This window comes from Amblyomma maculatum, chromosome 2 (assembly GCF_055883805.1).
Source record: "Amblyomma maculatum isolate TAMU_Amacu chromosome 2, ASM5588380v1, whole genome shotgun sequence".
NCBI lineage: Eukaryota > Metazoa > Arthropoda > Arachnida > Ixodida > Ixodidae > Amblyomma > Amblyomma maculatum.
Window position 1 is genome coordinate 64,801,287 of NC_139345.1, and position 27,726 is coordinate 64,829,012.

Below are 27,726 nucleotides of genomic sequence, written 5' to 3' on the forward strand. Positions count from 1 at the left end.
TGCCTTCCATCAGGGTAGGTACTGTACTTCGTCTCACAAGATGTTTGCAGCACTGCGAAAGGCAGAGGCACTCCGGCCCAATCAGGGTCACGTGTACCACAATAGGAAATTGTGCTCCTACACGCATCTTGCCCCCCAATTGGCGGGGGTGACAGTAGGAGCACAATGCTCTATTATTGCGCGCAGGGGCAAGAGGCACTTAGGAGCACAATTTCAAGGGCTCCTCTGCTTTCCACAGTGCTGCAGAGATCTTGTGAGACGAAGTATAGGTACCACCTCACCGTCGCGACGTCGTAAATTATGCCCCCGATAGTCCCCAGAACAAGCGTTGCTTTTACAGCTCATGCTACTCCCACGGCGGCAACTTCTGTCCAGTAAGAGTAGCAGTGGACAGGAACGTTGAAAGCTGGCCTTTTCACACAATTGACCTGCTAGGAAGGTGCCGAATCAGCCTTTAACTATTATTTTCCTCATCAGATTAGGTGGAATGTTTGGGTAATGTTGCTACCTAGCTTCTACCCATGCGCAGCCATAGGCTATAAAAGAAAGCTGTACAGTTTTGTCGGAACCATCGCATTGTAAAGATTCGTTCGGGGGTTTCGAGTTGATATCCCTGCCTGATAGGGGCAGGGTACGATATGAGCGAACTAGGGCTGTTAGCAAGCAGATGGTAATGCGCGAGCAAATAAAACAAATCAAAGAGAAAACTGTGCTGGTTCGAGTTTTGTTTTGGATATCGCTTGAACTTAGCAAAGAAAATACGTTCATGAGAGCATACATTGTATAAGTAGAAAAAGTTACTAGAGCCACAAATTGGTTGCTTCATTAATATGAAAGCGAATATTTACACATCTTAGTGAATGCAGCTTACTGCTCTATTGAAGAACCGAAACTAGCGCCGGAGGTCTTGGTCGAAGACAAGCATCACCCACGTCCCTTTCATTTATTCCGACTGTTGACGAGACTACAGGAATCAAGTGAAAACTGGAGGTCTTCATTTGATTCCCGAAGGCTGTACCTTGCGATCGCTTTGCGCTAGATATTGAAATAATAAAACTCAAGAGCAGAATTTCAGGGCGTACGTTTATTGAGGATGAGAGAAGCGAGGGCTAAAATACAGACATCACAAGACAGATGACTCGTAGGCACTTGAGATCGTTTGTCACGACGCTTAGAATACTAATGAAGAATGGAGAGAAAGATGGGAGACGATCACTAGACGAAGAATACGCTGTCCACTTCGTTGAGACTCGTGGGCGGTGCGACTTCTGCAGGCGTGCAGTCGCCCTCCAATCCGTACCCAGCAGTTGCCTTGTACTCTGCGTTGACAAAAAGTTAATGCATGAAGGTCAGTTTCTAAGTATTTTTCCCTCATATAGTTTCGGTAGAAATCTCAAGTCTGAGCCAATAATTAACTACGATACCTCAGCGCCACAGAGTGGAACAAATGGGACGTGCGACAGCAATGCATGGCTACAGACATTCCGCCTACAAGCTAAGCGCACATGATTTTCTTTAAGAATGAAATCGCGCTTCAGCACCGCAGCAGGCATTTGTTCATGCAAGGAACTAAACTTAGAGTTCATCGTGCTGGAATACACTCAGCTGCGAAAATAAGAATACTGGTTTGTGTAGGGCAAGGGCTGCTACAGACTACCCTCGTTCAGAGAATAAAATCACACGCTCACGGTATTGGTAGTAGTCGTACACCTCCACGATCGCATTCTGGAGGTTGGCGACTGGCAGGTACCTGCTTTCCGTTATGCTGAAGCAAGTGGGCTGGATTGTCAGCTGCAAAATAACGAAGTAGTCATGTTTAAGGTCAACCATCTTGTTAGTTTTCGCTTCGCGCATCAAGTGTTAAAAGAGGAGTTTCAAAACCCGACAATGCAAATAGGACAAATCCTGAGAAGGAACTGAATGCAAGTGTCGGCCGCCATAGGAAATGCTGGCAGTCTTCAAGGTTTGGTTTTGGTTTTGTGGGGTTTAACGTCCCAAAGCGACTCAGGCTATGAGAGACGTCGTAGTGGAGGACTGCGGAAATTTCGGCCACTTGGGGTTCTTTAACGTGCACTGACATCGCACAGCACACGGGCATACACAAACACGTAAACGTCTTCAATGTAGTGCAAACGTTTACGTGTGTATGGCATATTCGGCCACCGATTCTCAGATCATCAGTGTTTTAGAGACATATGGAAGGGTACGACGGAGACTAGACTGATCAGACTCATTCAAAATGAATGCTATGGATTTAAAACAGCGGCAGCACTTACCGTCTGAATAATGAGCTGAATCTGGTTGCCGTTGACGACATATCGCTTAATGACGCCGTTGCTCACCAACTGCAAAAAAATATACCACAGTTAAAAATGTTCTGGAGAAGAAATTGTCCTAAAGCGAGCGAGTGACAGTGCGACTCTTTGCGTAACTCACATTCTTGAGCGACTGTTCATCCGCAGAGTAACCAGAAAGCAGAGTTATCTGGACGATTGCGGAGCTACGCAGGAACCCTTCAGTGTATCTAAAACAAAAGAGGGGGTAAGCGGGCAAGTTAACTTAATAGCTAGGAAGGAACGGCATAATTAGGAGAGCCCGGTAAAGGTGTCAAATGCGTTTTATATAGGATGTCATATTTGGTTTACGAGAGCAAAACGCTGTAAACTTTGAGCTACCAGAAAGGAAAGCTTGGTTCTGCCAGGCTAATAATTGTAGGATCAGATGACCGCAAGGGCAGGTGCAGTGTGCGGGGAAAGGAAACTCATCTGGACTGACCGTGTGCATATTTCCAGTTGAAGAGTGTTGCAGTCCGGGCCCGATGTCGTCGATGCGTTAACTTGAATTCCTCGCTGGACTGGACTGTTCCTCGAGTTGTAATAGTATTTAACCTGCACAGTTTCACAGTATCAGCGACTAGAATTCTAATGTAGACCACATTAAGAAAGTTACTGATTCACCATTTAATCACCATGGTCACCATTTTATCGAATGGTTTACGGAAGACTTAAACCAGTTCAGAACAGTTTGAAAAGGCAATTACATGGGGTTCCGTAGAATTCTTTCTCGCTTCGGTGGCTGTTATGAAGTACTCACCTGCAAAGCTGCACACCCGGCACTGCCATCGGCGAGGGATGCCTTGAAGCTGTAAGACTCGCTTCTGTTCAAAAGACGCTCCTGCAAGCAAAGTTGTCCGACATTGTACTAACGATTGACGTCCGCTTTCAGATGTATGGTTCTTTTGATACGACGTGGCAACTTTGAAAATGTCGGACTCTGAAGTCAGGGGAACTTCCTATCATGAACATTTGAGCGCAATGAATATCGCAGTAGATGTAAGGTACCTGGTACAGCAGTTTGTTCTTCTCGTCGATTGGGAAGGAGACCTTTTCAGGCGACGAACTGTCGACAGCGACGTTGAGAGTCAAGTCAGTGTTCTTTGAAAATGCGACGCTCGAATACTGGGTCAATGCTTGGATGGCGACTGTGTACACCTGGAGGGGAGTGAAAGCGCGAATGAACATCAATATACAATCTCAATCATAAGTTGTGAATTTAGAGACGCTACTTATGAGCAGGTTTAAGGTAAACTATGCACGAAAGGGAGGGTGGACGTGAAAATTATTCGAAAAATCACCAAAATTATTCTGCGAGCAAAACGTAACTTACTCAACAGGAAGCTTCCAACACAGGTGGTGAAAAGACATACCATGTCTCAAATTTTTGCACTTATTGAGCAGTTTATGTTTATCATTTCAGTGTTTAGAACATTACAAATACGTACTTTTCTAGAGGCGATAATGAACATGCAACAAACAAACTAAAGGTGGTGCATATACCTCCGAATAGGAGAATGTGTATCTGGCGTAGGTCTGCTGCATGAGCCAGCGAACGATGGGCAGGGCTTCTCCCAGGTTTCGGTTCAGCAGTTTCAAAGTGAGAACGGCGTAACCAGCAGTGTCCGCAGAGCCATAAGTCAGGCCGTCGCCGCTCCACGATGTCAAGCCGCCTGTGAAATGAAGAGGATAAAAATTAAGGTACCGTGAGTGTTGGCAAGACGAAGCCCGAACGCAAGACTGCGCTAGGTCGACCATAAAATCGAGTACACGAGAGAATTTCAGAAAAAAAAAAAAGGACACCACCGATGTTACAGAAATTTCCCAGTAATATTGCATATTTAGAAGCCGACTGGAACACTCCAGGGGGAGGGGGGGGGGGTCTGCATGTCATACGACTGGAAATATCTCCCCTGGCGTCGGACCAGTAGGAGCCCAGATATAACCCAGATGTTAAAACAAACGTAAGGCAGGGCGTCCCAGATGCAAGTATATAGAAACAAATAGCTAGAGGAATTTATTTACCACTTGTTGGTAAGAAGAATGACATTGGATTGCATGGCTAGCACACAACAACGAGAGTTTCATTCTACAGATCAGGTGCCGGTCACCTTGACGAGAACTTTCGATGGAGACATTTAAACTTCTACCTTTGTTGTAACCGGGGACTCCTGGCATGTGAAGCATCGATTCTTGATGACAACGTACACTAGCAGCCTTTTATGTGGTGCCCTTACCATAGCGCGGAGGAAGTATTACGTAAAAGGTACATAAAAATCAGGTTTTGTCCAAGGCAATTTAACAATGAGATTCTCTCTGTACGCGCGATTTAGCACCCTTTGGCGTCACCTACAGCTCCATCGACGGCGAAAACCAAAGTGCGACTTGAAGATTTCGACACGTGCACACTCACTGTTTTTCTCAGCTTCGCTAAGGAGCGTGTCCAAGGCTGTGTTAGCTCGGTCCGCGCGGCCAGCGAGCGCCGAAAAGTAGGCGTTCAGTGCCGTTGTGTGGTTGGAAGGAAGATTGTTGGCGTCGATGCATTGGAGAACGCCGTCCGTGATGTTCGTGAAGTTAAAGCCACTCTCCAGAAGCATGACGCCAATGGCCGCGGTGAAGTCGGGCTGCAACATCAATGATACAAAATGCTGTTTATGCAAGAAATTAGCAAAACGCATACACGATACTGTGTTCGTCGCACTAGATGCTCGTAATGCGCGTGAAGAATCTGGACTTACGGCTGTATTGGGGCCGAAGGGTGACGAGCCGGGCTGGTTCTCGACGAAACAACCGGTAGCAGCGTTCCAATTTTGCAGAACATAACGCACACTAGCTTCGATGTCACTGTCGACGCTGGCACCCAGGTATTGCTTGGCTGCGGTCAAGGCTTTCACCGCGAAAGCGGTGAGGAAGACGCTCCTCGGGAACTCGCTGGAGCCAAACTGAGCGTACGAACCGTCGGAAGACCGGAAGCTGTACTGAGCCTGTGACGCTGGAAGAAACGTGAAGGTGATATTGCCATAAATTCGGTGTAATGTAACGAGCGTATCACGTGCGTGCCCAGAAGGAATACCAGGCAGCAATTATTGAAGGTAAGTGCTCCTGATAACTACAAATGCGCACCATGAGGAGCTGATAATTGCTGCTCCGAACAGCAGATGAGAGTGCGTGAAAATAGAAACGATTGTGGCAGTGCTTGTCGGAAATATCTGCATTGGTATATTTTGGTTGTGGAGAATGCCATCTGGAATTGGTACTCTTATGTGAAAACGATATGCTTGTTGAAACACTAAAGAAGCAGCAGAGCCACATCAGCATTCAACAGCGGCAATATTTTAGCGTACCCAGTCACATTTCGTAACTAACCTTGGCGAATGCGGGACTGGAGGCCAGAGTTCACCGTGTCAGTCAAAGTCGCCGTCTGCTCGAGGTACTTCAGGAGATAGACGCTGGAGGCAAGCACAGCCAGTGTTCCCTCGGCGTTTGAATAGGTGATTGTGGGAACAGACAGGTCGTTCAAGCTGAGTGCGAGGATGTCTCCTGAAGCAAATAGAGACGCTTCGATGAGGAACAGACGATACAACATGGTGAAGATCAGGAGCCTTATGTTAATCGTAACCGACAGCAGGGGATAGCTTATTTCTACTGAATTGGTAGACTAGCAGTAGCGGGAGGCAAGCCCGCGACCCATGTCCCCTCCCCAAGCCTCGGCAAGCGTTCAAATACAAGAGCAATACTTCGGGCAGTAGTTGGTAGCATAGGATAGAAATCTCCACATGCCCAGTAATAAACTCCAAAGAGCGCTTGTACAAACAGTGAATTTGAAAAAAGGCGAAACGAGATTTAAAGCAGCTCTGTCGCACAATACGAGAGACCGGTTGAACTAGCAAAATACAAGAGGGTCTACAGGAAGAGGAATATTTAACAAAAGATTTATCACTAAGGAGTGGCGAACAAGGTAAGAGAATGTCCGTGACTCACCTGTGCCAACTAGTACAACCTGTTGAGAGCCTTCAACAAGAGCATTTGGTGTAGGAAGGCTGATGTCCACGGTGTCCGGAGCGTTATCGGCATCGCCTAAATTCAGTGAGTGCATTCATTAGAGGGAAACGTGGAGGAAGCATGCGAGAAAAGACACTGAAGCTCACTGAATAATTGTGAGACCGTGAACAAGTTAACATACCTGACGCGCACAGGAGGAACGTGTCGATCTGCCGAATCGGGAAGCCTTCAGGCTGTAATGTGAAATGCATGGATCAGAAATAATGGCACTGGGGAATTAGCAGCCAAGATGTGTTTGCATGCTGGTCGAAAGCTCGTAGATGCGAATAGGAATACCATGGTGGTTTTTTTAACACCTTTGCCGTCCGAAGGGTTAAGGCTGTAGGCGTCGAATACAGACATTTGTGTCACTGCTGTTTATGTTCAGTAAATTCGCGTATGTAGATGTGCGCTTTAATGTTCCGAGAATGCTCATGCACTGTAAAATCACTATAGAATGGCGTTTATATGGTCTACCATTATGATGTTTGAACAACTCATACGAAGGTTGCCGCCTAAAAGACCCACAGAAAATTAAATTTTTGCACTATAAAACTTGTGCGGTTTGTGACAGTAAACCTGTAGCGACAAGCGAAATTTCTAGTAACACTATGGGTAGTTGTGTCAAAAATGCAAACAAATAACCTTCCTGTAACACGTTTTTCGACCTGGCTGTAATAACTGATGCGAACCGATCGCAGCTAACTGAATGACAAAGCAAACTGAATAGAAATTGAAGTTACGGCCACGACACTTATTTAATGAAATGCAATTATGAAGGCACCATTAACCAATGGCGTTAACTAACGCGATCTAGGCTCGCTGCCGTAATTCCTTTCAGTTGCGTAGTTAGGATAGTCACACTTACCCTAACATCGATGGTCTGGATGACAGTATCGCTCGAGTTGACGTTGGACAGTTTCACGTCCGGATAGTCAGCCTGGGCCTCGGGCCTTGTCTGTACACGGGCTTCAAGCCGGGACACTTCGAGCGTTGTTGCACGCACGTCGAACGGGAAGGACGCAGAGGTGCTGGAGTTCGGGCAGAGTAGCGCGTCGGTGCTGTTGGGACCGCCCACCACCTGGAGATTCTCGAGGGACTTCAGACTAACCCTGACCTGGAAGCAGAAGTTTCTATTTCGGCATCGAAACTTGTCTTCCATACGATTGAGGAAGGTGCGGGCGTGTGTAATAGGAGAAACAGATAGAGAGAATTACGAATCTTCTCGTAGAGAAGTTGGTTTCTCGTGCTCACGACGTAAGGAAAGAAGTACTATGACATGTTTGATACTCTAGGCCAGGATCGCATTCGCCTCAAAAGGATACATGAACAGCTTATTGAAAACGCTGCAAGGTACACCGGCACAGCAGGGACAGGTGCCTTGTATCGAGGACAGAGTAAGCATGTCTGTAATATGCCCTTCGTTATTCTTTGTTTAGCGTGGTAGAGAGCTTTCTTCTAGAAAACCCATTATCCAGCAGGTATAGTCATTAGTTAAATACCGTTAAAGTCATTCTACAATTCAAGCCTCCTCCCCACCCCTTCCTCCATATATTTATCTCAAGTTGCCGTAACTTACCGCCACGCACTCTTCACCGTAGTTGAACGCAGTGAGAATGACAGTGGCCACTTCGTTGCGCTGCATGTATGCCGGCAAAGTTAGCGATACGAACAGCGGCTGGAAACCGGTGACGTTGGCCACTTGGGAGAGGCCGATGCCATTCTGCGGATGCAGGCACACGGCAGTGCCCTGCCAGGTAGTGATGGTGTCCGGTAGCGTCTCGGAGTAAACCAAGGATCCGTCAGGGCTGAGAGATGAATAAATTGACCGATTGTCTATTTTCTGATAATGCCGTATTTGTTTTTATGGATATTGTGGTTAAGTCCGGAAACCAGCTAATGCACGCGCACAAGATTAAGCTATCCCGTTTGCCCGAAGGTGCACTTGACTCAGCCCGATTGCGTATGCTGTTGCATAGGGCATATGACTAGTCACAGAAATGTTATAGGCGGGACCTTTTTGACAGCAGCCTCCAAGTTTATATGCACGCCGAAGTGTCAAAAGTCAGGAGCGATTTAAAGCTATCAGAGCCCACACATGCCCGCCGGCAAAAAGTCAGACGAGAGCACGCAGGCGGGACCATTTTAACTGTTCGCTTGCACCTCAGTTCGTGTGCTTTGCGTCACCCATTGATATTTCCGCGCCGATTAGGACAGTTTCCCCATTACGCGAGGAAATAAGTGTCGCTCCGACCGAAAGTTGAGGGTGCCGATACTGAACTGAAAATAGATTCTTACCTCACTCTCTTGATTTGCCAAAGCCACGTTTCCGGAAAGAGGGTGCGAACAGAGTTCGTTCCCTGGATGGCAGATCCCGAAAAGTCGTCTTGCGCAGATTCGGCGATGGGTGCGGGCCCAGCAAAGCCGGCGCCGGAGGCGCTCGGAGCAAAAGCCACTTTGTTGACAGCTGGTACAAGAGGAAGACAAGGTCCTTAGAACGCAACCGGAATGTCATTTGAATATTGTGTTAAGCTTGGAGGAGTGCTCTATAAACTACGCTTTTCACACAGGGCGTTGGCGATAACATGAAAGCAAGTACAAGTCTGAAAACTTGCAGACATGTTTAACAGTATTTGCAGCGCATACACATGTCTGCAGTACTCTTCTGCCGTACTCTTGTGTATGCTGCAGAGACTAAATTTTATTACATTGTAGTCACATGTCCAGGGACAGCAACGAAGTGCGCATTTGATATAGGCAAGTGATAACGCGCACGCGTACATATTGCACATTCAACACCTGAGGAGTCGTTGTGTTCGGCGTTTGTCGGACGCATGGCTGTTAAGGACTGCTGAGAAGCAATGACTAGCTTGCCAGGGTGAATGTGAAGGGGGGGCAACATGTGCCTGGAGAAATTAGATTACTATTCTTGACCGAGGCAGCTGTATGGGACAGAAATGCTGAAGTGAAGGGAATTGAATTCTTTCACTTGCCTCCGAAACCTCCGAAAGAGGGATAGTAGCGATTGCTTGATCCGAGAACTTGATTGTTAGGATAGCCAGGGAACGCACGGTTTGGACATGGTCTCGTCTGGACTGGCAGGTTGGTGAAGATTACAAGTCCAGTGTTCTGCGAAAAAAAGAGGAAAAGGGTGTAGGAATGAAGGACAAAGTGCAGTGGGAAAGAGAGTGGCAGTGGGGAGGAGCGGGACTTTCTCCCCGACACACCGGATGCAACTTTATTGCATCGAGGGGGTCTAACTAAAGCTGCAATGTATAGTCGAGGTGCTCTCAATAGAACAAAAATAGACTTCTCTGCGTTCGATATAGTCACGCAACCGATGGCTTGATGAGAAAATCGGTTGGCGAGAGAAAGGAAGCACTGCTGGCATGGGCAGGGAGTTTAGATAGGAGGTAAAAATTCTAGTTGTACGAGATAGCGGTTGTCCAAGGAGGGAAGACATAACGAGAGGACGTGAATTATTCACTTTATAGTGCAAGTGATAGAATGGGAAGAATGCTGGCAGGTGACTTTTTTAATCGGCGATTAACATCACACGTAGCGAAGTGCGCTAATGCAATGAACACCTTCATGCAGGTATGGCCGCCGTGTGCGGCTGGGCACTCGAATTTCTGTACGTATAATTATACTTATTGCATCATACGAAACTTACCTCGAATGAGCTCAGGGAGTCGTAGCTGAAGGAGACCGAAGGGGCCAGGACTTGCCTCCTCTTTCGGGCTTTGCCTTGGGTGTCGCCCGACTTCTCGTAGGGTTCGTTGTAGAGATAACCGTCTGCAAACAAAACAGCTGCTGTAGAAATGACTGCATAAAGGCTAATGGAGTGGGTCAGAAGTGACGATGCGGGTGCGCAGAGGGTGCGCTGTATTTAGCGGTAGGTTTGGACAACTGCGGCTGCGGAAGTAATGCAGAGAGGCGAAGGGGAGAAGTTTCTAGAACTAATCTGCCGTTTTCTGGGTGGAAGGGACAGGAACAAGAATACTGAAGCACGAAGTCATAAGATGCCACATGTTCCTTGAAGCTGTAATGGCCGAGATACAAAAGCTGTAATGAAGGATTCTATAATAACAAATAGTTCGTTGATATGTCAACACTTTATAAAACACTTCGGACTAGTTTTTAATAAAGGGATAGCGGTTGCGTTTCCTTGTGCAGATGTCCCAATGAGACGCATATCGCGTTTCAAGTCCAGGCGCTGCTGCCATGCAAGTCTACTTAGTGGTAGCACAAAGTACGCCATACAAGCATAAGCTGTTGGGAATTTGCATCGCGAAGAGAGTGCCACACCTTAGCTCAGCGTTTTCTCGAAAGAAGGTTTGGCGTGATCGGGGACAGAATGCAAGAATACAGGCATGTAACAAGTAACCAACACTTGTGTTCTCAACAGCCATGTAAGCAGAAAAATCGATGAAGTCATTTCCAGTCACCTCTCACATGTTGATATCAGCAGCCGGAGTGCGTGAGTAGCGAGTATACGCATCGCCCAGCGGCAAGAATGAGAGAAGAGAGGACTTGCTGGCACACCGCGATTGAGCCAGTGTGAAGTGGTTTAGGGGTCGCAAAACATTTAACAAAAGACTCACTCACCGACGTAGCAGTAGCTCTGGTTGACAAGAGAAGTGCGGGTGTACCTGTAGTTGAAGTAGCTGATCTGGTTGAGGAGCTGCAACGATAACAAGCCGGACAAGGTTAAGGGAACTATCAAACATTCATGTGGTCTTATTGCAGAGATGTCGCCGACTAAGTAATGTCATTTGGCGACGTCCTGGAGACTGATTTTGTCTATAGGGACATCAGTGAAAATAATCACGGTACCAAAGAAACGAAACGAGCCGAACGTCGTAACGAGTAGTCATCCTGTAATTTCCATGAAAACTTAAAGGTAAATTTTGAACCATACCCAGTGCCACCATAAATTTCGAAATGGGGCTTTAGCAATAAACAGGAAGAGTATTCGTTTACGGTAAAAAGAACTCGAGAAATGGACACTTGAAGCTCTGTTTAAAAATGAAGCTGGGTACATCGACGATACCGGACTCATTGAGCTCTAACATTATCTTAACTTACAAGACAGGGGATACTGAGAAATTAGATCAATCAGATTACTGCTTGTTACGCACAAGTTGCCTACTAATGTAAATTCCAATAGAAATAGGGCAACCGTACTTTAATCAACCAAGGAATTAAGCAGGTTTTTGAAAAGGGTACTCTGCTATCGATAGTACCAATACTATGTACCACGGGATAGAAAAATGCTCGTAATAGAACAAGGCATTAGCAAGCACGCAGGCAATGAGAAATCAAGGTGGAGATGAGACTCATGTGAAAGTGCTGGAAGACATCCGTAGTGGCTGCACATCAATAGTTCTGCAGAAAGGAATTAAGAAAATTTCTGCAAGGAAAGATGTTAGGCACGAGGACACTCCCCAGTACTAATCACGGCTTGCTTAGATGGAGTATTCAGAGAGTTCGAATTGGAGCAGTTAGGTTAGGTTACTTTAGTAAACTGCTATTTGCCGATGACATTGCCTTGAAAACTAAGGAAATCAATTGCAAAATATGGTTGAGGTCCTAGACAAGAAAATCTGGAAGACAGACCTAAATATTAATATGCAGAAGACTAAGGTATTGTTCAGTGGCCCCGGAAAGGAATAGCAGATTATTATAGGGACATTGTTGTCTAGTAACTTACGGTATCGCTCAAGAGGGAAGTATTCTAGTATTGTAGGAATGTGTTCGGTGAAAAATCGAGATCAAGTGGTCATGGACCGGGCATTTTGTGTATAGAGGATAACAAACCAGATACTGTAGGGAAAGAATGCGTAGCAGGGTGTGACAAAGTCAGATGAAGGCGAAATGGATGCAGCTATCAAAGGACGGGGCTAATTAGGAATACAGGAGGGGCATTCACCGTGCAGTAGTTCAGAGACGCTTTTATGAATCGCCGAGGCATCTGCATCCATACAAGTACTGACGGGCACTCCATACTGCGAACTTCATTGAATGGAGACTTGCTCGACTCAGGACTAACAGTCGCGCACTCTGACAGAAAGTAGAGTAGAAGGAATGTCTTCCGCAAAATATGACCAAGACATTACTACGAAGAGCAAAGAAACCCGGAAGAAGGAGTGTATGATTGAATACTAAAGCATCGGGGCTTTCTAAAGTGAAATTCAGAGCCAGGTGGTAATCGTGTACAGTGAATAAGCGAGGTAGCACAAGTCCGGCATTTACACCGAATGAAAGCATAGACGACGTGCAACTTACAGCGTCCCTTGAATTACGCTGGTTGTAACCATCCAGGAGGGCAACGCTGCTGTCAACGGCTCCGACACCACACAGGGAGTTGCCGGCAGCAGCGAGTGACAGCGACACGTTAGAGCCAGGAAGAGCCTTCTTGGGATCGAACTCCAGGGACACCTAGTGGGAATTGCAAAAACAAAAGTAGGCTGAGCCGGTTGAAACAAGGATCCAGGAATACACGATTCTTACAAAAACATTCTGTATGTAATTCAATTACACACTCAAGGAGGGAAGACAAAGTGCATGGGGAGAAGGGGCAATGGGGCTCTAACGCATATTTTATAAAAACGCAAGAAATGACATCCATCAGAAGCACTGTTTTTAGCACATTAAGGTGTGAAGGAGAGAGAAAGGGGGAACGGGTTTTTATGAAGGTCTTGTGATCATGGCCATGAGAGCGCGAATGCTCTGCTTGGACGAAGAGCTCTCCAAACCAGAAAAACTGTATCTGAAGTTGTACTCTGCCAAGCAGATGTTTATTTGTGCACAAGGTATGAAGAGCAGCAGTGCCTTTAGCTGCTTAAACTGCATCTGACGGCTTTATTTTATTATCAGAAGGACTACTAAGCGGCATAAGACATGCTGCAAACACGGCAAGGTAGTGAAATACAGATAAAACTGAAAGGGTGCGCTGGTGTGCTTACGTTGTTCTCCAGGCACTTTTGGACGCTGAACTCTGCCGAGTCTGAGACTACTTCAATGGGAAATCCATCAGGGCATCGGTGCACATAGTACACGAGGAGTTGCACCTTGGGACTGGCGTCCGCGGGTAGCCTCGACTGGAACTCGAAGCTGCCCACCGAACGCACGGTCTCCGGCTCTACCACCTGGGGATACGAGCTGCCGGACGGAGGGTCGCCATTTTTTATCTCGTTGCCGTCTGACTGGTCCATGGTAAGCTCGGCTTCGGTAAAATGCTTCGTGAAGTTCTGAGTCTCCAGGATTCGGCCGCCAGAAGTGAGCTGCGGTGACCACAAGTCAAGGTTATGAGAAGGAAAGATGTTTAGTTCGGTTTGTAGGTTTTTCACGTCCCAAAGCGACTCTGGCTATGAGAGACACCGTAGTGGAGGACGCCGGAAGTTTGGACTGCCTGTTTTTTTTTTTTTTTATCGTGAAATGACATCGCACAGTACAATGCCGCGTTCTTTGGCTCAGTATTCGAGTTTTCTAACCACTGAACCTTGCAGCGGGACGTAAGGAAAGATGTGAATGGCTGTTTTGGCACTATTCCTGGCCTTCAGGAAAGAACAGCAGACAAACAGGACGATATTTCCTTTGACAAGATGGAAAACAGTCGGTCCCTGCATCTCACTGCCTTTCGAAGGAAAGCAAAGATCGAAAGGGCAGCAATAGGGCTGCAGTGTTTATCAGGTGATGGCAGGTAGAATGGCAAAAAAAAAAAAAAATAACGGCAGATAGGATGGTCAAATCATGCAGTAAAGCCATTTTGGCGTGCTTAATAAGAGGGCATGAACTTCAGGAAAACCTGCTTGACACAAATGTGGTTTGATAGGTCTAAAAACCGTTGTGAAGACGTCGGCTCTGAAATAAAATATGGCAGTGCAAATGCGGTTGTGCCCGCGGTATGAATCGATAGGGTGTAGAAGCCAATACTATACAATACGTAACTAGTACAGATTGCATCAGTGGTGCAGAGACTCTTCGCTTCATAAGAAACCAGAGATACTGCAGAATGCAGTGTTCAGATCTGAAGCACCGAATTGAACAGCTGCAGGGCCGCATCGTACTATAAGCTCTTTGAGAGCCTGCGCACTAAGCGACGAACCGAGGCTGCTTTTGCCCGACAGTGTCGCGACTCATGAAGCTTACCGTGAGGAAGATGTGGTAGTCTGTGTTTGCGTCCGCAGTCATCACGATGGGGCGCGTGAACTGGGCCTGGCACGTGTATACGCTACCGTCTCCTCGGTCGATGCGTATGGAGCTCGCAGTAGGTGAGTAGAAGGGGACAAGGCTGAGCTGTGCCGTCGGCTTCTCGAGGGTAGGACCATTCGTGACCACAATACGCGGGAAATTCACAGCGATGGCCTGAGAGTGAACGGAAAGGATGTGAATTGAAGAGGCTGTTAGCGATATGGACAGGATTACATGTTGAAACCACGCTAGAGCATTAAAATCTCGATGTTAAGCGGCTATGGGAGTAAGTAGAGGTTATAAACGGCAATCTTCAAAAGCTTGCTCTGTAGCGTGGTGTTCCGATAAGTGAGAAACTTATGTTTCCGGCCTTTAAATGAAACTTTTTTTCAATAAATGCGTGTGATAAGGAGAAAGATTTCAGTCGTAGCGATTATACTCGATATAGCTCTATACCCACCTGAACAGTGACGCCAGTGACTCGCTGGTTGAAGGGTGGCAAACTGAAGCCAATGAAGCCGTCAGCGTCAGAGGTGTAGTTTCGGCAGGCGAGGACGTTGTCGGTCTCCCACGAGCGCCACTTGAATATGTTGCGCTCGACAAACATGCACAGCTGTACTAGCTCGTTCGGGCGCGGGGTTCCATCGAGCTCTTGCACGTAAAGCTGAAACAAGACGGATCGTGGCATGTAGACGTTACAAGGTGCCTAGTTGGTTAGCGGTAGACAGCGAAACATTAAGAGTTGTCTCCCGAGAGCAGAATAAAGTTATAGGTGTGAAACGGGGACTAAATGCGTGGAGTAGAATTTCACGAATCGAGACGTCTTATGCAAATTCTCAATCGTTAAAAGAAAACAAGGAGGGGAGGGGGGCGGCGGAAAAGGACAGCATGAGTGCTAGGTCACACAGATGGAGAAGTTACGCAAAAATAAAAAACGACAACGGCCCTTGGATGAGTTGAAGGCACCGATCAAGCAAGGATCACTGCGATTCCGTTGTGCTTCCGCCCACCCTTGGACGGAGAAGGACGAAAAATCTTTCTGGACACTGGCAATGGATTACAAGCCACACGGTAAGGCTCGGAAACAAATCTGGACAGGGTTGTACGAAGAGAGCTAAGTGAATGAGTCGTAAGGGCTAACCTAGCCACTGATGAGAGGTTTCGAGACCGCTGTACATTGATAAAGCAATCTTTAGAATTGGGAATAATACGCGTAAAACAACATCCAAGTGGGTGCACAGATATGCGGAGCAAAAGGGCGGCCAGCAAGGCAGCCCTTTACGGTCAAGTTTCGATAGATTCCTTACCTTTCCCTTGTAGAGGAGGTTCAATTTGAACGTGTTGTCGCTGCTAGTGTATTGGTTGTTGGCACTGTACTTCTCTCCAAAGTTCAGCCTCAGTCTAGTGGTTCCACGGCTGTGCAGCTCCGTGGCAGTTTGCGAGACACCTGTAGAGAAACACTGGTCTAGTCACGTGTAAAACTGATTGAGCATAGCTTTTTTGCATAGCAAAGGTAGAGTGAGCAAACACTTTATTCAACACTGCAATGGTGAAATAGTCTGGGTGCTCCGAGGAAGTCTGTGCCGGAAAGGGTTTGAAAAAGCTTTTGTATAGCCTACCTGTGCCGTCTTCGATGACTTTGGCAGTGACGTTAATGGAAGGATACGTAGGGTACGTGTAGTTTACAGTGTTGAGCAGGGATACGTTGAAGACGTAGTCGTAGCAGCCGTTTATCTAACAAAGAATGAAAATTCAGGCTATTAAACAAGAGACAACGCATGACGCAACGTATAAAGAAGAAAGATACAGTTAAATTGCAGTCCTTGCTATAGTATACAGTTAGCGAAGGCCATAAGAAAAACCCCGCCCGTTTTAGCTTTTTTTAGCATACCAGGATCTCCCTGCCTTTTGCTAAACTGTTCGGGGCCCGACAGGCTTCCGAAGCTAGCTGAAATGCTTAACGAACACATTAGATGTCCTCAGGCTATCAAAAGAAAATTAAACGAGGAATTCATGAGCCAAAGAAAGTGATCTGGTACCTCAGCTACGCGAAGGATGACTGGCTTCTGGCGCACTGGGTAGTAGTAGTTGAAGGGGGACGTGTAGATCTGCACAGTGCCTTTGACATCTTCCCCATAGGTGTACCTGTAAGCAAGCAATCGTGATGGCATTACGTGATGCTTCAACAAGGATAAGATCAGATTCGTAAAGCGCAGTCACAGCCCAAATATGATGGGTGCTGGCCTCCAGAAGAGGTGCCACAAAGCGGCCACGAAGGTTGCTAGTGAGGCACCTTGCAAATTACAGCTGGTGACTGGAGAAAACGGCATGTAAGTGGCTTATTTCAATTGCGCACAATGCCAAAAGTAACAATAAGTAATGAAAAAATCGGGTGCAATGCGCTCTGTGCAGCGGGAACATAAAGAATGGCACAAGAAATTGCTAAAAGAAACAGGTAGCGAGCCATACATAGCAGTTAATGGCTGCGAGTGGCGCTGTGTGCGGTCCGGGTAGGGTGTGGTAATGAGTTCAAGAAGTGCCACTATTGTGAACACTAGCCAGTACGAGAAGTAATCGAAGGAAGGAAAATAGACATCGGCTTACTTTGCGCAGACAGTGTAGAGCACAGTAGGATTTGTAACGACGTCGTTAGGGTCAGGAGTGATGGTAACCGAGAATTTCGGCAGCACTGAAAGGAAACAGAAGACACTTAGAATTTCAAACTGCATTTTATGTATTTTTGACGGCGAAGTTCTGCTGAAGATCTGTTGCTATAGGATTAAGCGGATATTCATACTAGAGAAGGTAGTGTGGAAGGCTGCTTATAGAACTCATATCTTTGTATTATGTGAAGCGGCACCCACTACCTAAGGATGAAATATCTTGACCGTGAGCACCATGCCAAAGAAGGGACTTACCGTAGTCCTGGACCTGGAACGTTGTCGATCCGGAGCTTGTGCCCACCGACACGCTTATCGTCCATGTGCCTTCGTCCGTAATGGCAAGGAGGTCGTAGGAGCCTTGTAGGAGGCCTACAGATCGCAAATAAGGGTCAGGACTAAGCTTACGATGCTGGCTAGAAAAATATACGTACCGTCAGTAAAGTTGACGTATTGCTGCTGGTACAGGAGCTGACCATACGGGTTCGTGATGGTAATGTTAGCCTACAGAAGGAGGAGAGCCGGGTGAGTTGAAATGCAAGAAACCAATTGTTAACATACTAGTGTATCTCCGTGTGCAATGGCGGCAAAGGTGCTCGATTCGAAGTTTTGAATGCCTGAAGTGCGAAAAAAAAAAGGACGCAAATATCGCCTGAACTATTAACTGCGAATGGCTTGGTTAAATCTTCAGCGCATCAACTCACCAGCTGGTTCCTCACAGGTAACAGATTGTTGTCAAGCAGTAGTATGCGGTAGTTCACTGTAAAAAAAAGAAAAAGCATGTTGACGGAACCATACAACCCGAGCGCGGTTTGGTCAAAAGAAGTCTGAGCACTGTTTGAAAAATGCCGAAGCGCGGAATTCTGCCCGCTGTATTGTAGGAAGGTGTAGTTATGCTGTTCTGAAAGGATTAAATATGTGACATGTGTACGGTACACGTGTGCTAGCTAAGTGACGGAAATAGAACATCGAAATGCCAAGAACTGCGAAATAAGTATTTTAATTGCGTCAAAATGTTGATACTGGTGGCAGAAATGTGGCAGCATAAAAATGAACTGCGTTTATTGCACTAACCCCAAACATTACTCCATTGGCGACATGTAACCGCAGTTTCAGGTAAAGTAAGTAGCTGTCATGTTTTTAGAAAAAGATCTGCGAGGTACAGAAAGAACCGGAAAGGTTGGAAGTGCAGTGTGAAGCGTATCGTCCACAGCATATCATTAAGGGCAGGCGTTATGCAAGCAGTCTGAAGTCAGTTCGCCTATTTTAAGTGCCCGATTGTGGCGGGCTCTAGCGCTTCCCGACGGACCTGCTCCCATAGGAAGGCTTCGGCACTTCCAATGTTTCAGGCGCACTGAGGCGCACAAACGCATCAGGCGCACAAGCGACTGATGTTAGACATTTGGTTTGAAGGCTTCCTAGACTTTTAAGTATAGATTACAGTGCCAACTCGCGCCGGAACCACGTCGATAGTGCACGCCGCTGCGGAACCCACAACGAGAGATGAACTGATGAATAGAAAGACTTCATGTCGCGGAAGCAAGTCTCCATCTCAGCTGTTGAATGCGGTATGACCCTAAACGCATTTTGCGAACAATGTTCGCAATACCGAGAGGCTGATCCCTGAAGAAATAATGTGCTGGGAAGCTACAGGGCAAGCTCTTCATCACTTGGGAACGTCGACAACTGGTAAGAATAAAAGTATCAGGTTCTGAATAGGCCAAGGTATGTGAATAAAGGCGAAAGGTGTGGCGAGTAAAAAAATTCTGTAAAAGGCCGCAGAGGGCAAGAGCTCTGTTGAGAGGAAATACCTGTGCTGCCTTGGCGGTACATGGGCTTATCGGTCTGAACGACGACGTTGATATTGTTCACGTATTCCAGCTGAATAGACGATCTGTTGTAGAATCGGTCACTGCCGAACTCTCCGGTCACATCGAGGTACAAGCTGTAGTAGTCGCTTGGGCTCAGGTCGGGAACGTGAAACTGCAGCTCGGAGTCAATACCTGCAGGAACAAACAGGAGGGAAGAAAAGGGAATGGGAAGGTGGCACAGTCACCGAGAGGCCATGTGAACGAAATAGGATTCTAGGACAATTAAACGCCGTTCCAGTTGACGCTTTGGGAAATTGGCCACGTACTTTAATGTTTTCATTGTTACTGTAATAGTGTGACGTGTTTTGAAGTAACTTCTGCTGGCAAGGGAACACATCTGGGAGTAGCGCAGGTTGTAGCCAGACTAGAGCTGTTGCACACACGTTGAGGCTGGGAGGGATTAAGTGTAGCAATTCGGCCGTCATGCGTTTTTCTAGCGCCTGCGCTCATGACCCATGACGGTGGATGGGGATGAAAAATGTGGGTGCCAGCGCTGATGAGAGATATTTGGGTGCGTACCGGCTGCGTCAACTTCGTAGGTCCGACTTGCCAGGACTGTGCTGTTCTGGTTGATTCCTGATCGAGTGCCCCATAACTCTACCTTCAGCTGGCCAGCTGACGCTGGGTTTGTTACTATAGCAGTGATCTTGACGTCCGAGTTGGGGGTGATGTATCCGGGTGCAGTCACAAGGTACTCTCTGTACGATAGAATGACAAGCTTACTTAATTGCATGTATGAGGAAAGGTAAAAAAAGAACAAAACATGGAACAGTGATGCACTCAGAAGGATCCCGTATCGGAATAAAATAAGTTCGCCATCATGGATTTTAGTCCGTCTTAAAATTAGATTATCGGATATAAAACTTTAGTTCAGTTCAAATAATCATTCGTGTCATAGGGCATGCCTCGTAAACATGAATGACAACCTGACTGCACGGGGTGTGCAACAAGCATGTATGCACTGAAACACAAGTTTGCTTCCAGTAGCCATGTAATGGAGAGCACACATTAGAATGCAACGGTGTATTTGTTCACCACTCCTGAGGAAGCTCGCGGACAGACGAGACGGTAAAGCCGGCTTTGTCAGTAAAATGTGCGAAATTTCTGCGATGCCCACGCCTGCCACTAATTTTCAGTATACCCCCTTGTACTGTATGTGCGCTTAGCAAAATGCCTTATAGCAAGCCAGCTGACTAAGGGTTTTAGATTTTGAATTCCTTGCTCTCGTTTTATATGGCTCTTTACGGTGACGGCAATTGCTTATAGACGTTTCAAACTCCTCTCCTTCAGTAGGCTCACCGAGTTGTGCTGTGCTGCTACAGTTCATCGCAATTAAAAAAAAGACATATTCGGAGGCTCTTCCGGAATTTCTCAGCATCACGTTCACCACAGACCAGTATTCACGTATTGACCGTGACGGGAACATGCTAAGGTTGGCCGAAAGGAACGTATTAGGGCAGGTGCTCACATAGAGGCGGCGGTGGGTGTTGTCCCTAGCGTGACCACAGCTGCCAACAGTAGCAGCCGGCGCGTCCAGCCAGACGCCATGGTGGAGGCTTACGGCACCTGCATTGAATGAGCAAAGAATGCCAAGCCACAACCTGTTCAAGCTTGAAGGCTTCAATACGAGAGACACGCAACATGGCAGGAGCACACTGCGAGTGGCACGGAATCGCACGTAGCAGCAGGAACAAAAAAAAAAAAAATTTTTTTTGACTCATTATTGAAAAAACACTTAACAGGCTTATGTAAAATGTTACAGTGGTACGCAAGCATTCAATGTGGGCAGGAGCGAAGGGCTCGCTACGAATTGCACCAAATGTAATTTTCGAGGAAACAAAACTAGGCACAGTGCCAATAACTCCTGAAATGCTGGATATCTCCCTCTTGTAGAAGGTTTGCTAGGGGCCTGAGGTGTCCCCTCAAACATTAATCATTTTGCTTTGCGTTCTCATACAGCTCGAGGTGCAATAAAACACGAGCCCCTAACATCAATCACGAACTATAGTATTAAGAAGCCTTAGAAAGGGAACCTTATTTCGGTCCGTAATAACTACTTTTAAAATGCTCACCGTTTCCCCTCGAAGCGGTCGATCCCTGTAACAGTGCCAATGGCCAACGCAAACACTGATGCCAACGGAATGGGACCCCCTTGGAGGCGCGGTGTAATTCTGAGACGCGCAGGCCGCAGTGTGAAAGCCGACAGCTCGATGCTCTCCTATTTCTACGGTCGAGCGTTTATCGCTCTGACATCTGAGCCTTTCCGGGCGAAATAAGTGTCCCCGCCCCTTGCCCAACGAGTACTGCGCCGGCGCTGCCACCATCCAGTGCATGGCGTATCGGCAAGTCACCAAAGGACATAAGCGACAGTAACCACGTGTAGCGCGTCACAGTTGGCAAAAGGGTGATGCGTCACGCATCGAGGAAAAACGGCCTCGGTGTGCGGTCCATGCGTCTGTCGCCACTCCGGGAAACGGTAGCGCACGCTTGGGTTCACAACCAGTGTGTATATGGCTTTGTTTTTGCCGCGTTGCTCCCCCGTGCGTTATTGTGCTTGATTTTTTCTTTGTTTCGTACCGCCTTTAATCTTGTTACCCGGTAAAGCGTCGCTATTAATGAGCTTCTCCGTTCATAGATACGGGAAAGTCGCTCGTTTCCCTCTCCTGGTGCAATCATTCCGTGTACGGCTTCGAATGTCCCCGAGACTTGTATAGTTTCTACAAGCAAACCACCGCTTCCAAGAATTTGGCACTCTCGCCAGTAAGACAAGCGAAGTGTGCTGTATCTGAAATCAAGCATTTATTTTTGCATACCAAATCCTGGCAACTTTTTACTTAACCTTGCCCTTCCGTTCAAGGTCGATGGATTGAGAATTTGTTTCCGTCAGGATCACTTCCGGCATAGATGTTCACATAGTTACTGTCTTTGGATGGCTTAGTGAGCACGGAAACACTTAAAAGCACGGTAGTACACGGTCGGCGGGAATAACAAAGCAGTTTTGGCAGATGCCCATTGCGATGAACGTAAGCGAGCTTAGGAAGTGAGCGTATTACTAATGCGTGCTCGTGCGCGAACGTCCTTAAGACATAATGGTCGTCTTGTTGTGGCGTCGTTCGAGGCTAGAGCGTCCATTAATGGATCAAATTAGTGGTTGCCAATGAGTAGATCAAGCAATGCTTAGGTGTTGTATCATCCCGCCAAGCGTAATGATGTCTGGCCTTGCGCCGCGTGGCGTGTTTAAAGTAGCTTCCACGTGTCAAGGCGATTGCGTGACAGCTCACTGAAGAAGGTGCCTCTTATGACAGGCTCACGGAATCTAAGAAGGTCTCGAACGAATACACCTTGCTTTTCTTCTTCCCCGCGGCCTAAGTAATGTTATTGCAATAATTACAACTACAAACAGAATTGACTTCAAGCTAGCCTGCAATATTTTAAGCAGAAAACAACATTATATTCGTCGAAATTGCAGTAAATAGCAACAAATAAACAAACGGTGCGTTAGGTAGCTATTTGAAAGTTATGTAAATGAAAGAAGACAATTTAAAAAAAAAAAATATTTCTGGTATTCTCAAATCAGTCACTTAAGCAAAAAAAGAAAACAGAAATCGGGTGCAAACTCTGGAAAAGATTGACATGCTGATCACTTGGATCAATTAAATTGACAGCGCGTTAATGCTTCACGTTGGTGAAACCCTTCGCCGTCCCGTTTGCATGATTTCTCGTCCCACTGCCAATGACCCTATTTTCCGCGCGACTTCGGACTGATAAATCTACTGTTGGCGCTCTTTTGATTTCCTAGAAGATTCCTCGAGCCTGTCGCTGTCGTGACACTGGATATCCGGCGTCAGCGTCTGCACGGGAAACCCGCAGGCGCGAAGTAGTTCTTTATCGCTGGTGCGTCCGTCCCACGGGTGTGCTCCCGTATAGTCGGCCACCTGAGGCGACGAAGATTAGCCCATCCCCGGCATTCAGCGTGTTGTGTCTGCGATATTAGGCGTCGTCGCAGGCAGCGCCCGTACACAACCCCGCCACCTCGACTCGCTTGCCGAAGGTCGCAGCGGCAACACGTGCGAACAATCTACGCCGGAAACCTGCTTGCTACTATACTACATGCCTCTCCAGCGCATTCAATGCCACGGCGCGTCATCGCGCCATAAGGATCACAACGTTGCGTCTAGCATTTGCGCGCGAATATCCTTTCTGTCCGCACAATTAATACACGTATTGAATTGCCTATATTTTATGGCATGTAAAGGGTGTTTTCATAATTGCAGCTTCCTGAGTTGCACATTGTAACGGACATTAATTATGCATTGGAAGGAAACTTTGGAAAGTCCACTTCTTCATCCGACGCAGATTTCTCTTTATGTACTGCTATAAAAGAGAAAGGGTGGCTGCCGACGGCACCAACGTAGCACTGCTTTGTTGACGTTTTCGCTTTACGTGAAGAGTGTACCGTTCACACGGTTGCTTCGTTTTAAGAAGCAGTATATCGGCGCTAGGTCCGGGATGTAAGCAGTAATTTTCCCGAGAACGTATATGGGTGCATATCTATTTTCTATTCGGGAGGGGTATGCGGCTACAGGAGAACAGGTAGAGCCATTTCTGCGGCTCACCAGGGCAAAAAAAATAACGGCCATTAATTAACGAGTGCATTCAATGAAATGAGGGGAGGTATATACCATCCCCCCCTCCTCTTTCTTCTCTACTGGACGTGTAGAAAAACCACGGGTTTTAATTTTGGTGAGGCAAAGTGGCAGCCCTAATATTTTAAAAATGCAATGACTGATGAGTACACAGAAGGCGACAGTGCATTGAAAATAGTGATAACTGCATCTGAAAGAAGTGCGTTGCTTGGGAATAGGGACATTCAAGACTTATTTGAACGTAACATCACTTATAACAAACATATTGAAGCCAACTAAGGGATTATTATTTGATATTATTTGGCCATTCTGCGTTACAATAAAATTCAATGATTTTGATTTGTGAAAACTTCAAAATCCTAATTTAGAACTCCTTGCATATATTCAAGCCGTCAGGGATTAGCTGCACCAAATTAATGCAATAAGTATGATTTGCTTTCGTCTGTGGGGTTTAACGTCTCAAAGCGACCTTTTGGCCTCCCTCGAAAAGCGGCTGCCGCGGACGGGATGCAAACAGTAGCAGGAATGGCTACACACATTTATAGAATAAAAAAAAGAAAGAATACATCATTGTCTTTTGAATTTGTAAAACCTACACGGCCGTCCTGTGCCTGGAGGGTTATTGCAACGGCAGGCCCATGAGGCTGCCACAGTAGAGGGACATGAGCTGTACAATACTTAAAAAAGAGGTTTATAGCCGTGTTCTTTTGGAACTTCCCCTTATGCTCGTATACCAAGCTGTAGCCATCCTATGGAGATCTACAGTATAATTTAGGGACAAAATGGAACGAGAGCAGGAATAACGTTACTGGCCGATTATCAGGTTCGCTAGTTCTTTTTTTCCCGCTTAGGCCAGGTACCACCTGCCGCATGATATGCTTGCCGATAGAAAACACGGTTTGCTAACTCCGCTAAACGTCACTGGTTACCTTTCACATTGTTTGTCAATTTCAAAAAAATTCGCTGCGTGCGTTGATGGTTTCCCTTCTCGATGTTTTTTTTTTTTTTTTTCTCGCTTCCGATCTTCTTTTGCTCTTCTTAAGCGGCAAGTACGTGCTGTCACTCTGTAAGAATTGCTGCATGCTCCGAGCAGTGCAAAAAAAAAAAAAAATAAATAAAAAGAAGCTACCCAGCTTCCTCCTTCCGTGGTCTCCAGTCGCACGTGCAGTGTGGAGCGGCATTATATGGCTTCTACATGTGTCTTTCTGATTTTTATCCAACAGCTGCGCCACCGGTATTTCACGAGAAACAAAGTACTCGCCGTACATCAATGTCACAGTGGCAGGACATGAATGACACCTGTGCTTGTATGAACCCGGACAGGAACAAGGCTGGACTCGTGCTGGCAATTGTTTGTATTGTTGAACGGGACTGTCACCATAAAAAGTCGGCTTAGAAGAATTACCACTTGCGACAGACACATAAGGTTAAGTAGAAAGTGCGCTCAAATGACCCCGAGCGTTCAGACGAATTGCACCAGAATATGAAATTTTCTTATATTCAGTCATGCTGCGGGCTGCTTTTTTTTTTTTTTTATGTTTTTGTAATCTTGCTGCACCCAGAACAATAAAGTGCTTAATTGTACTAAACCATGCTCCGCTATTAGATTTAACCCAAATTTCATCTTGCTCCTCGCTATATCCAATAAAAAAGGAGAATAAAACTAATGTAATATTCGTCTTAAACTGTATGGTTTCGCAAATGCAGGAATGAAAAATGCGTTAAGATTTCGACAGTGTTTTTTTCATTTTTTTTTTTCAATCAGCAATGGTTGCTGCACCAGGGTTTAAGTAATCCCAAACCTATCGATGTCCCTTTGAGTTGTTAAGCCCTCTAAACAGTAAATCTTAAGCAAGTTTTGAAGCTGCAGTGGATTTCAAGGCCCATGCTACCCATGATTTATAGCCAGGTACCTGCACAGCTGTTGGAATCGGCGGAAACCTCTGGTGATCGTTCGCCGTAAAACTGCTTCTTTCTTTACATACGCGCCCCATGAATAGGGAAAAAATGTCCGCAAGGTCAACGACATGCACCCAGTAGCAACCTGTCGATGGTTAGAGAACATTTACCTCTCATGTAGCAAGGGGAAATAGAATAAAGAGGAGAGAGTACTAAGTAGTCAACGTGGGACCGACGCTAGTACCTGATAATGCTAATGTGGCAATAAACCCATTGTTTCGCTTTCTGATACACTGTTATAGAACTGTTTATTTGTTTCAGCGCAGGTTGGTAGGCCCGCCAAACATACCCCATTTGCATGTAAGCCTCTCACCGAAATTCTTGACCGAAAGTGTTGGTTTATCACGCTGAGTGAAGCCTCACTTTTCTCAACAATGTTAATACTCCCTAAAGCAAGTGGCGGAAATAATGTGCTAACGCCTTAGTTTTGCAAATAGCGGCGCTATTTGCTGCTTAACACCTTTAAACAGAGGACAACAGATGCCCACTTGACAGTTAAACGATTTGAGCGATATATGTTTTCTGAGGAACGATAATACAGTAGAAAGTTGACCTAGCTGAGTTTTTCATCATGTTTACTGAGCGCATGTAAAACTTGAATGAATAAATAAAGAACAAAACAAAACTAAAATATACAGCGTAAGCCCAAGCAACCGCAGCCTATACCGAGGTTTAGGCAAACCACAGAGCGGTGGCAAGCTAACCTTGAAACAACGACAACAACGTAGTCACTTTTGCCGGCTCGCACAGACCTTTTTTTAGCTGGGCGTTGATTGACTGGGGGAAACGAAGAGCGCAGACAGACGTATGAGGTTGGTTGTACCGGGCTCCGACCGCGCCGAACGCCGTCAGGTGAATCCGCGTGTTCGTTGTACACACACGCCGGGTTCGTAGCGACTGGACAGTTCGAGCCTGAACAAAAGCGAACAGCTCCGGGGCTTTTTGAATGCCTTCGCTTTGCGTCTCCCGTTCAGCCGACGGCCAATCAGGCGCGAGAGTAGCGCGGAAACGAGGAAAGGAGGAGGAAACAAAGATAAATCCCTCCCTGCTCAGAGAGGATGAGCTTCTGCTGCTGCATTTTTTCCCAGCTCTTTCTCGCTCTTGTCTATCTTATTCTTTCCTTTTTTTCTTCTCTCGTTCTTCGACTCGCCGCAGTCAGCACAAACATTACGTGCCATCGTGGAAGCGAGGTACCGGCAACGGGACCTTGATGTAGCAACGGCTGTTGGGACACCGAGAGAAAACAGGCGGAGAAAGAGAAGTAGAAAGGGAGAGTTGAAGTAGAAACCTCATGAGCTGGTATGGAAACGAAGATGCGAAAGAAATGAAAAGAGCGGAAAAAAAATTGAGAGAGCGAGGGGCGATGGTTGCGGTTACAGCGATTCCTCCTATGGTCTCGCAGTTTGCAACGCTGCGTTTTCGAGGTCTTCGTCGCTTTCGAAACAGGGAGTGGGCACGAAATCAGTATTCGCAAGGCAATGAGTGCGGACTGCTATTTGTGACTTTTCGCTGCCCCACATACCCCTGTGGGGACTGACTGCATAAGAAGCGTATTCGTTCTTCAGTATCGCCGTCTGTAGCACAAAAAAAAAAAAAAGAAACTCGTCAACAAACAGGTTCTGCATTCGCTTTCGCGGAGGGCGCTCAGTGACTGCATCATCGATAAAACGTGTCTTGAGAGACCGGGTGAAAGCGGATTGGGTGAAGCAATTCATTGAAGTTTCCGCATTTATCCTATTCCTGTTAATAGGCGGCAAGACCTTCCGAGTGAAGGATTTAATGCATAAAAAAGAAAAGAGGATCCTTGTTGGTGTACAATGACGAAAGGTGGGATATAAGTAGCCAGCAAGTCAGGGCTAAAGTAGTGTTAAGCTGTTAAAGCACAGGCGTACTTTGTTCTTTACATTTGAGGCAGGTGGCGGGGAAGCATCGGGAAGAGCGACCCATTTAACGTTAAAATATCGATGCGGTTAAAATGACAAAGTGATTTCGTAACGCATTTCGTAATTGCCTCAGGTCT

General features: G+C 46.5%; 1 protein-coding gene across 2 annotated transcripts; it reads right to left on the reverse strand.

Annotated features, from left to right (window-relative positions):
* Positions 1-1,069: 1,069 nt before the first annotated feature.
* Positions 1,070-26,643, reverse strand: LOC146198839 (alpha-2-macroglobulin-like protein 1). 2 transcript variants are annotated; one of them, XM_084594326.1, is made up of 34 exons: positions 26,459-26,643; positions 20,570-20,667; positions 19,621-19,799; positions 19,042-19,233; positions 17,935-17,990; positions 17,665-17,734; positions 17,489-17,602; positions 17,175-17,259; positions 16,610-16,715; positions 16,190-16,304; positions 15,878-16,017; positions 15,031-15,234; positions 14,529-14,744; positions 13,343-13,660; positions 12,663-12,815; positions 10,983-11,058; positions 10,048-10,169; positions 9,368-9,503; positions 8,673-8,841; positions 7,954-8,182; positions 7,243-7,491; positions 6,517-6,568; positions 6,315-6,410; positions 5,700-5,873; positions 5,072-5,325; positions 4,747-4,957; positions 3,837-4,006; positions 3,342-3,491; positions 3,094-3,174; positions 2,776-2,888; positions 2,437-2,524; positions 2,277-2,345; positions 1,689-1,791; positions 1,070-1,319 (listed from the first exon to the last, which is right to left on the reverse strand). In XM_084594326.1, exons 2-34 carry the CDS (start codon positions 20,647-20,649, stop codon positions 1,216-1,218), a joined length of 4,674 nt encoding a protein of 1,557 aa, XP_084450452.1. In that variant the 5' UTR covers positions 20,650-20,667; positions 26,459-26,643; the 3' UTR covers positions 1,070-1,215. The 2 variants fall into 2 exon arrangements, with proteins under 2 accessions (XP_084450452.1, XP_084450453.1); XM_084594327.1 differs by lacking the exon at positions 26,459-26,643 and adding an exon at positions 21,174-21,320.
* Positions 26,644-27,726: the final 1,083 nt, after the last annotated feature.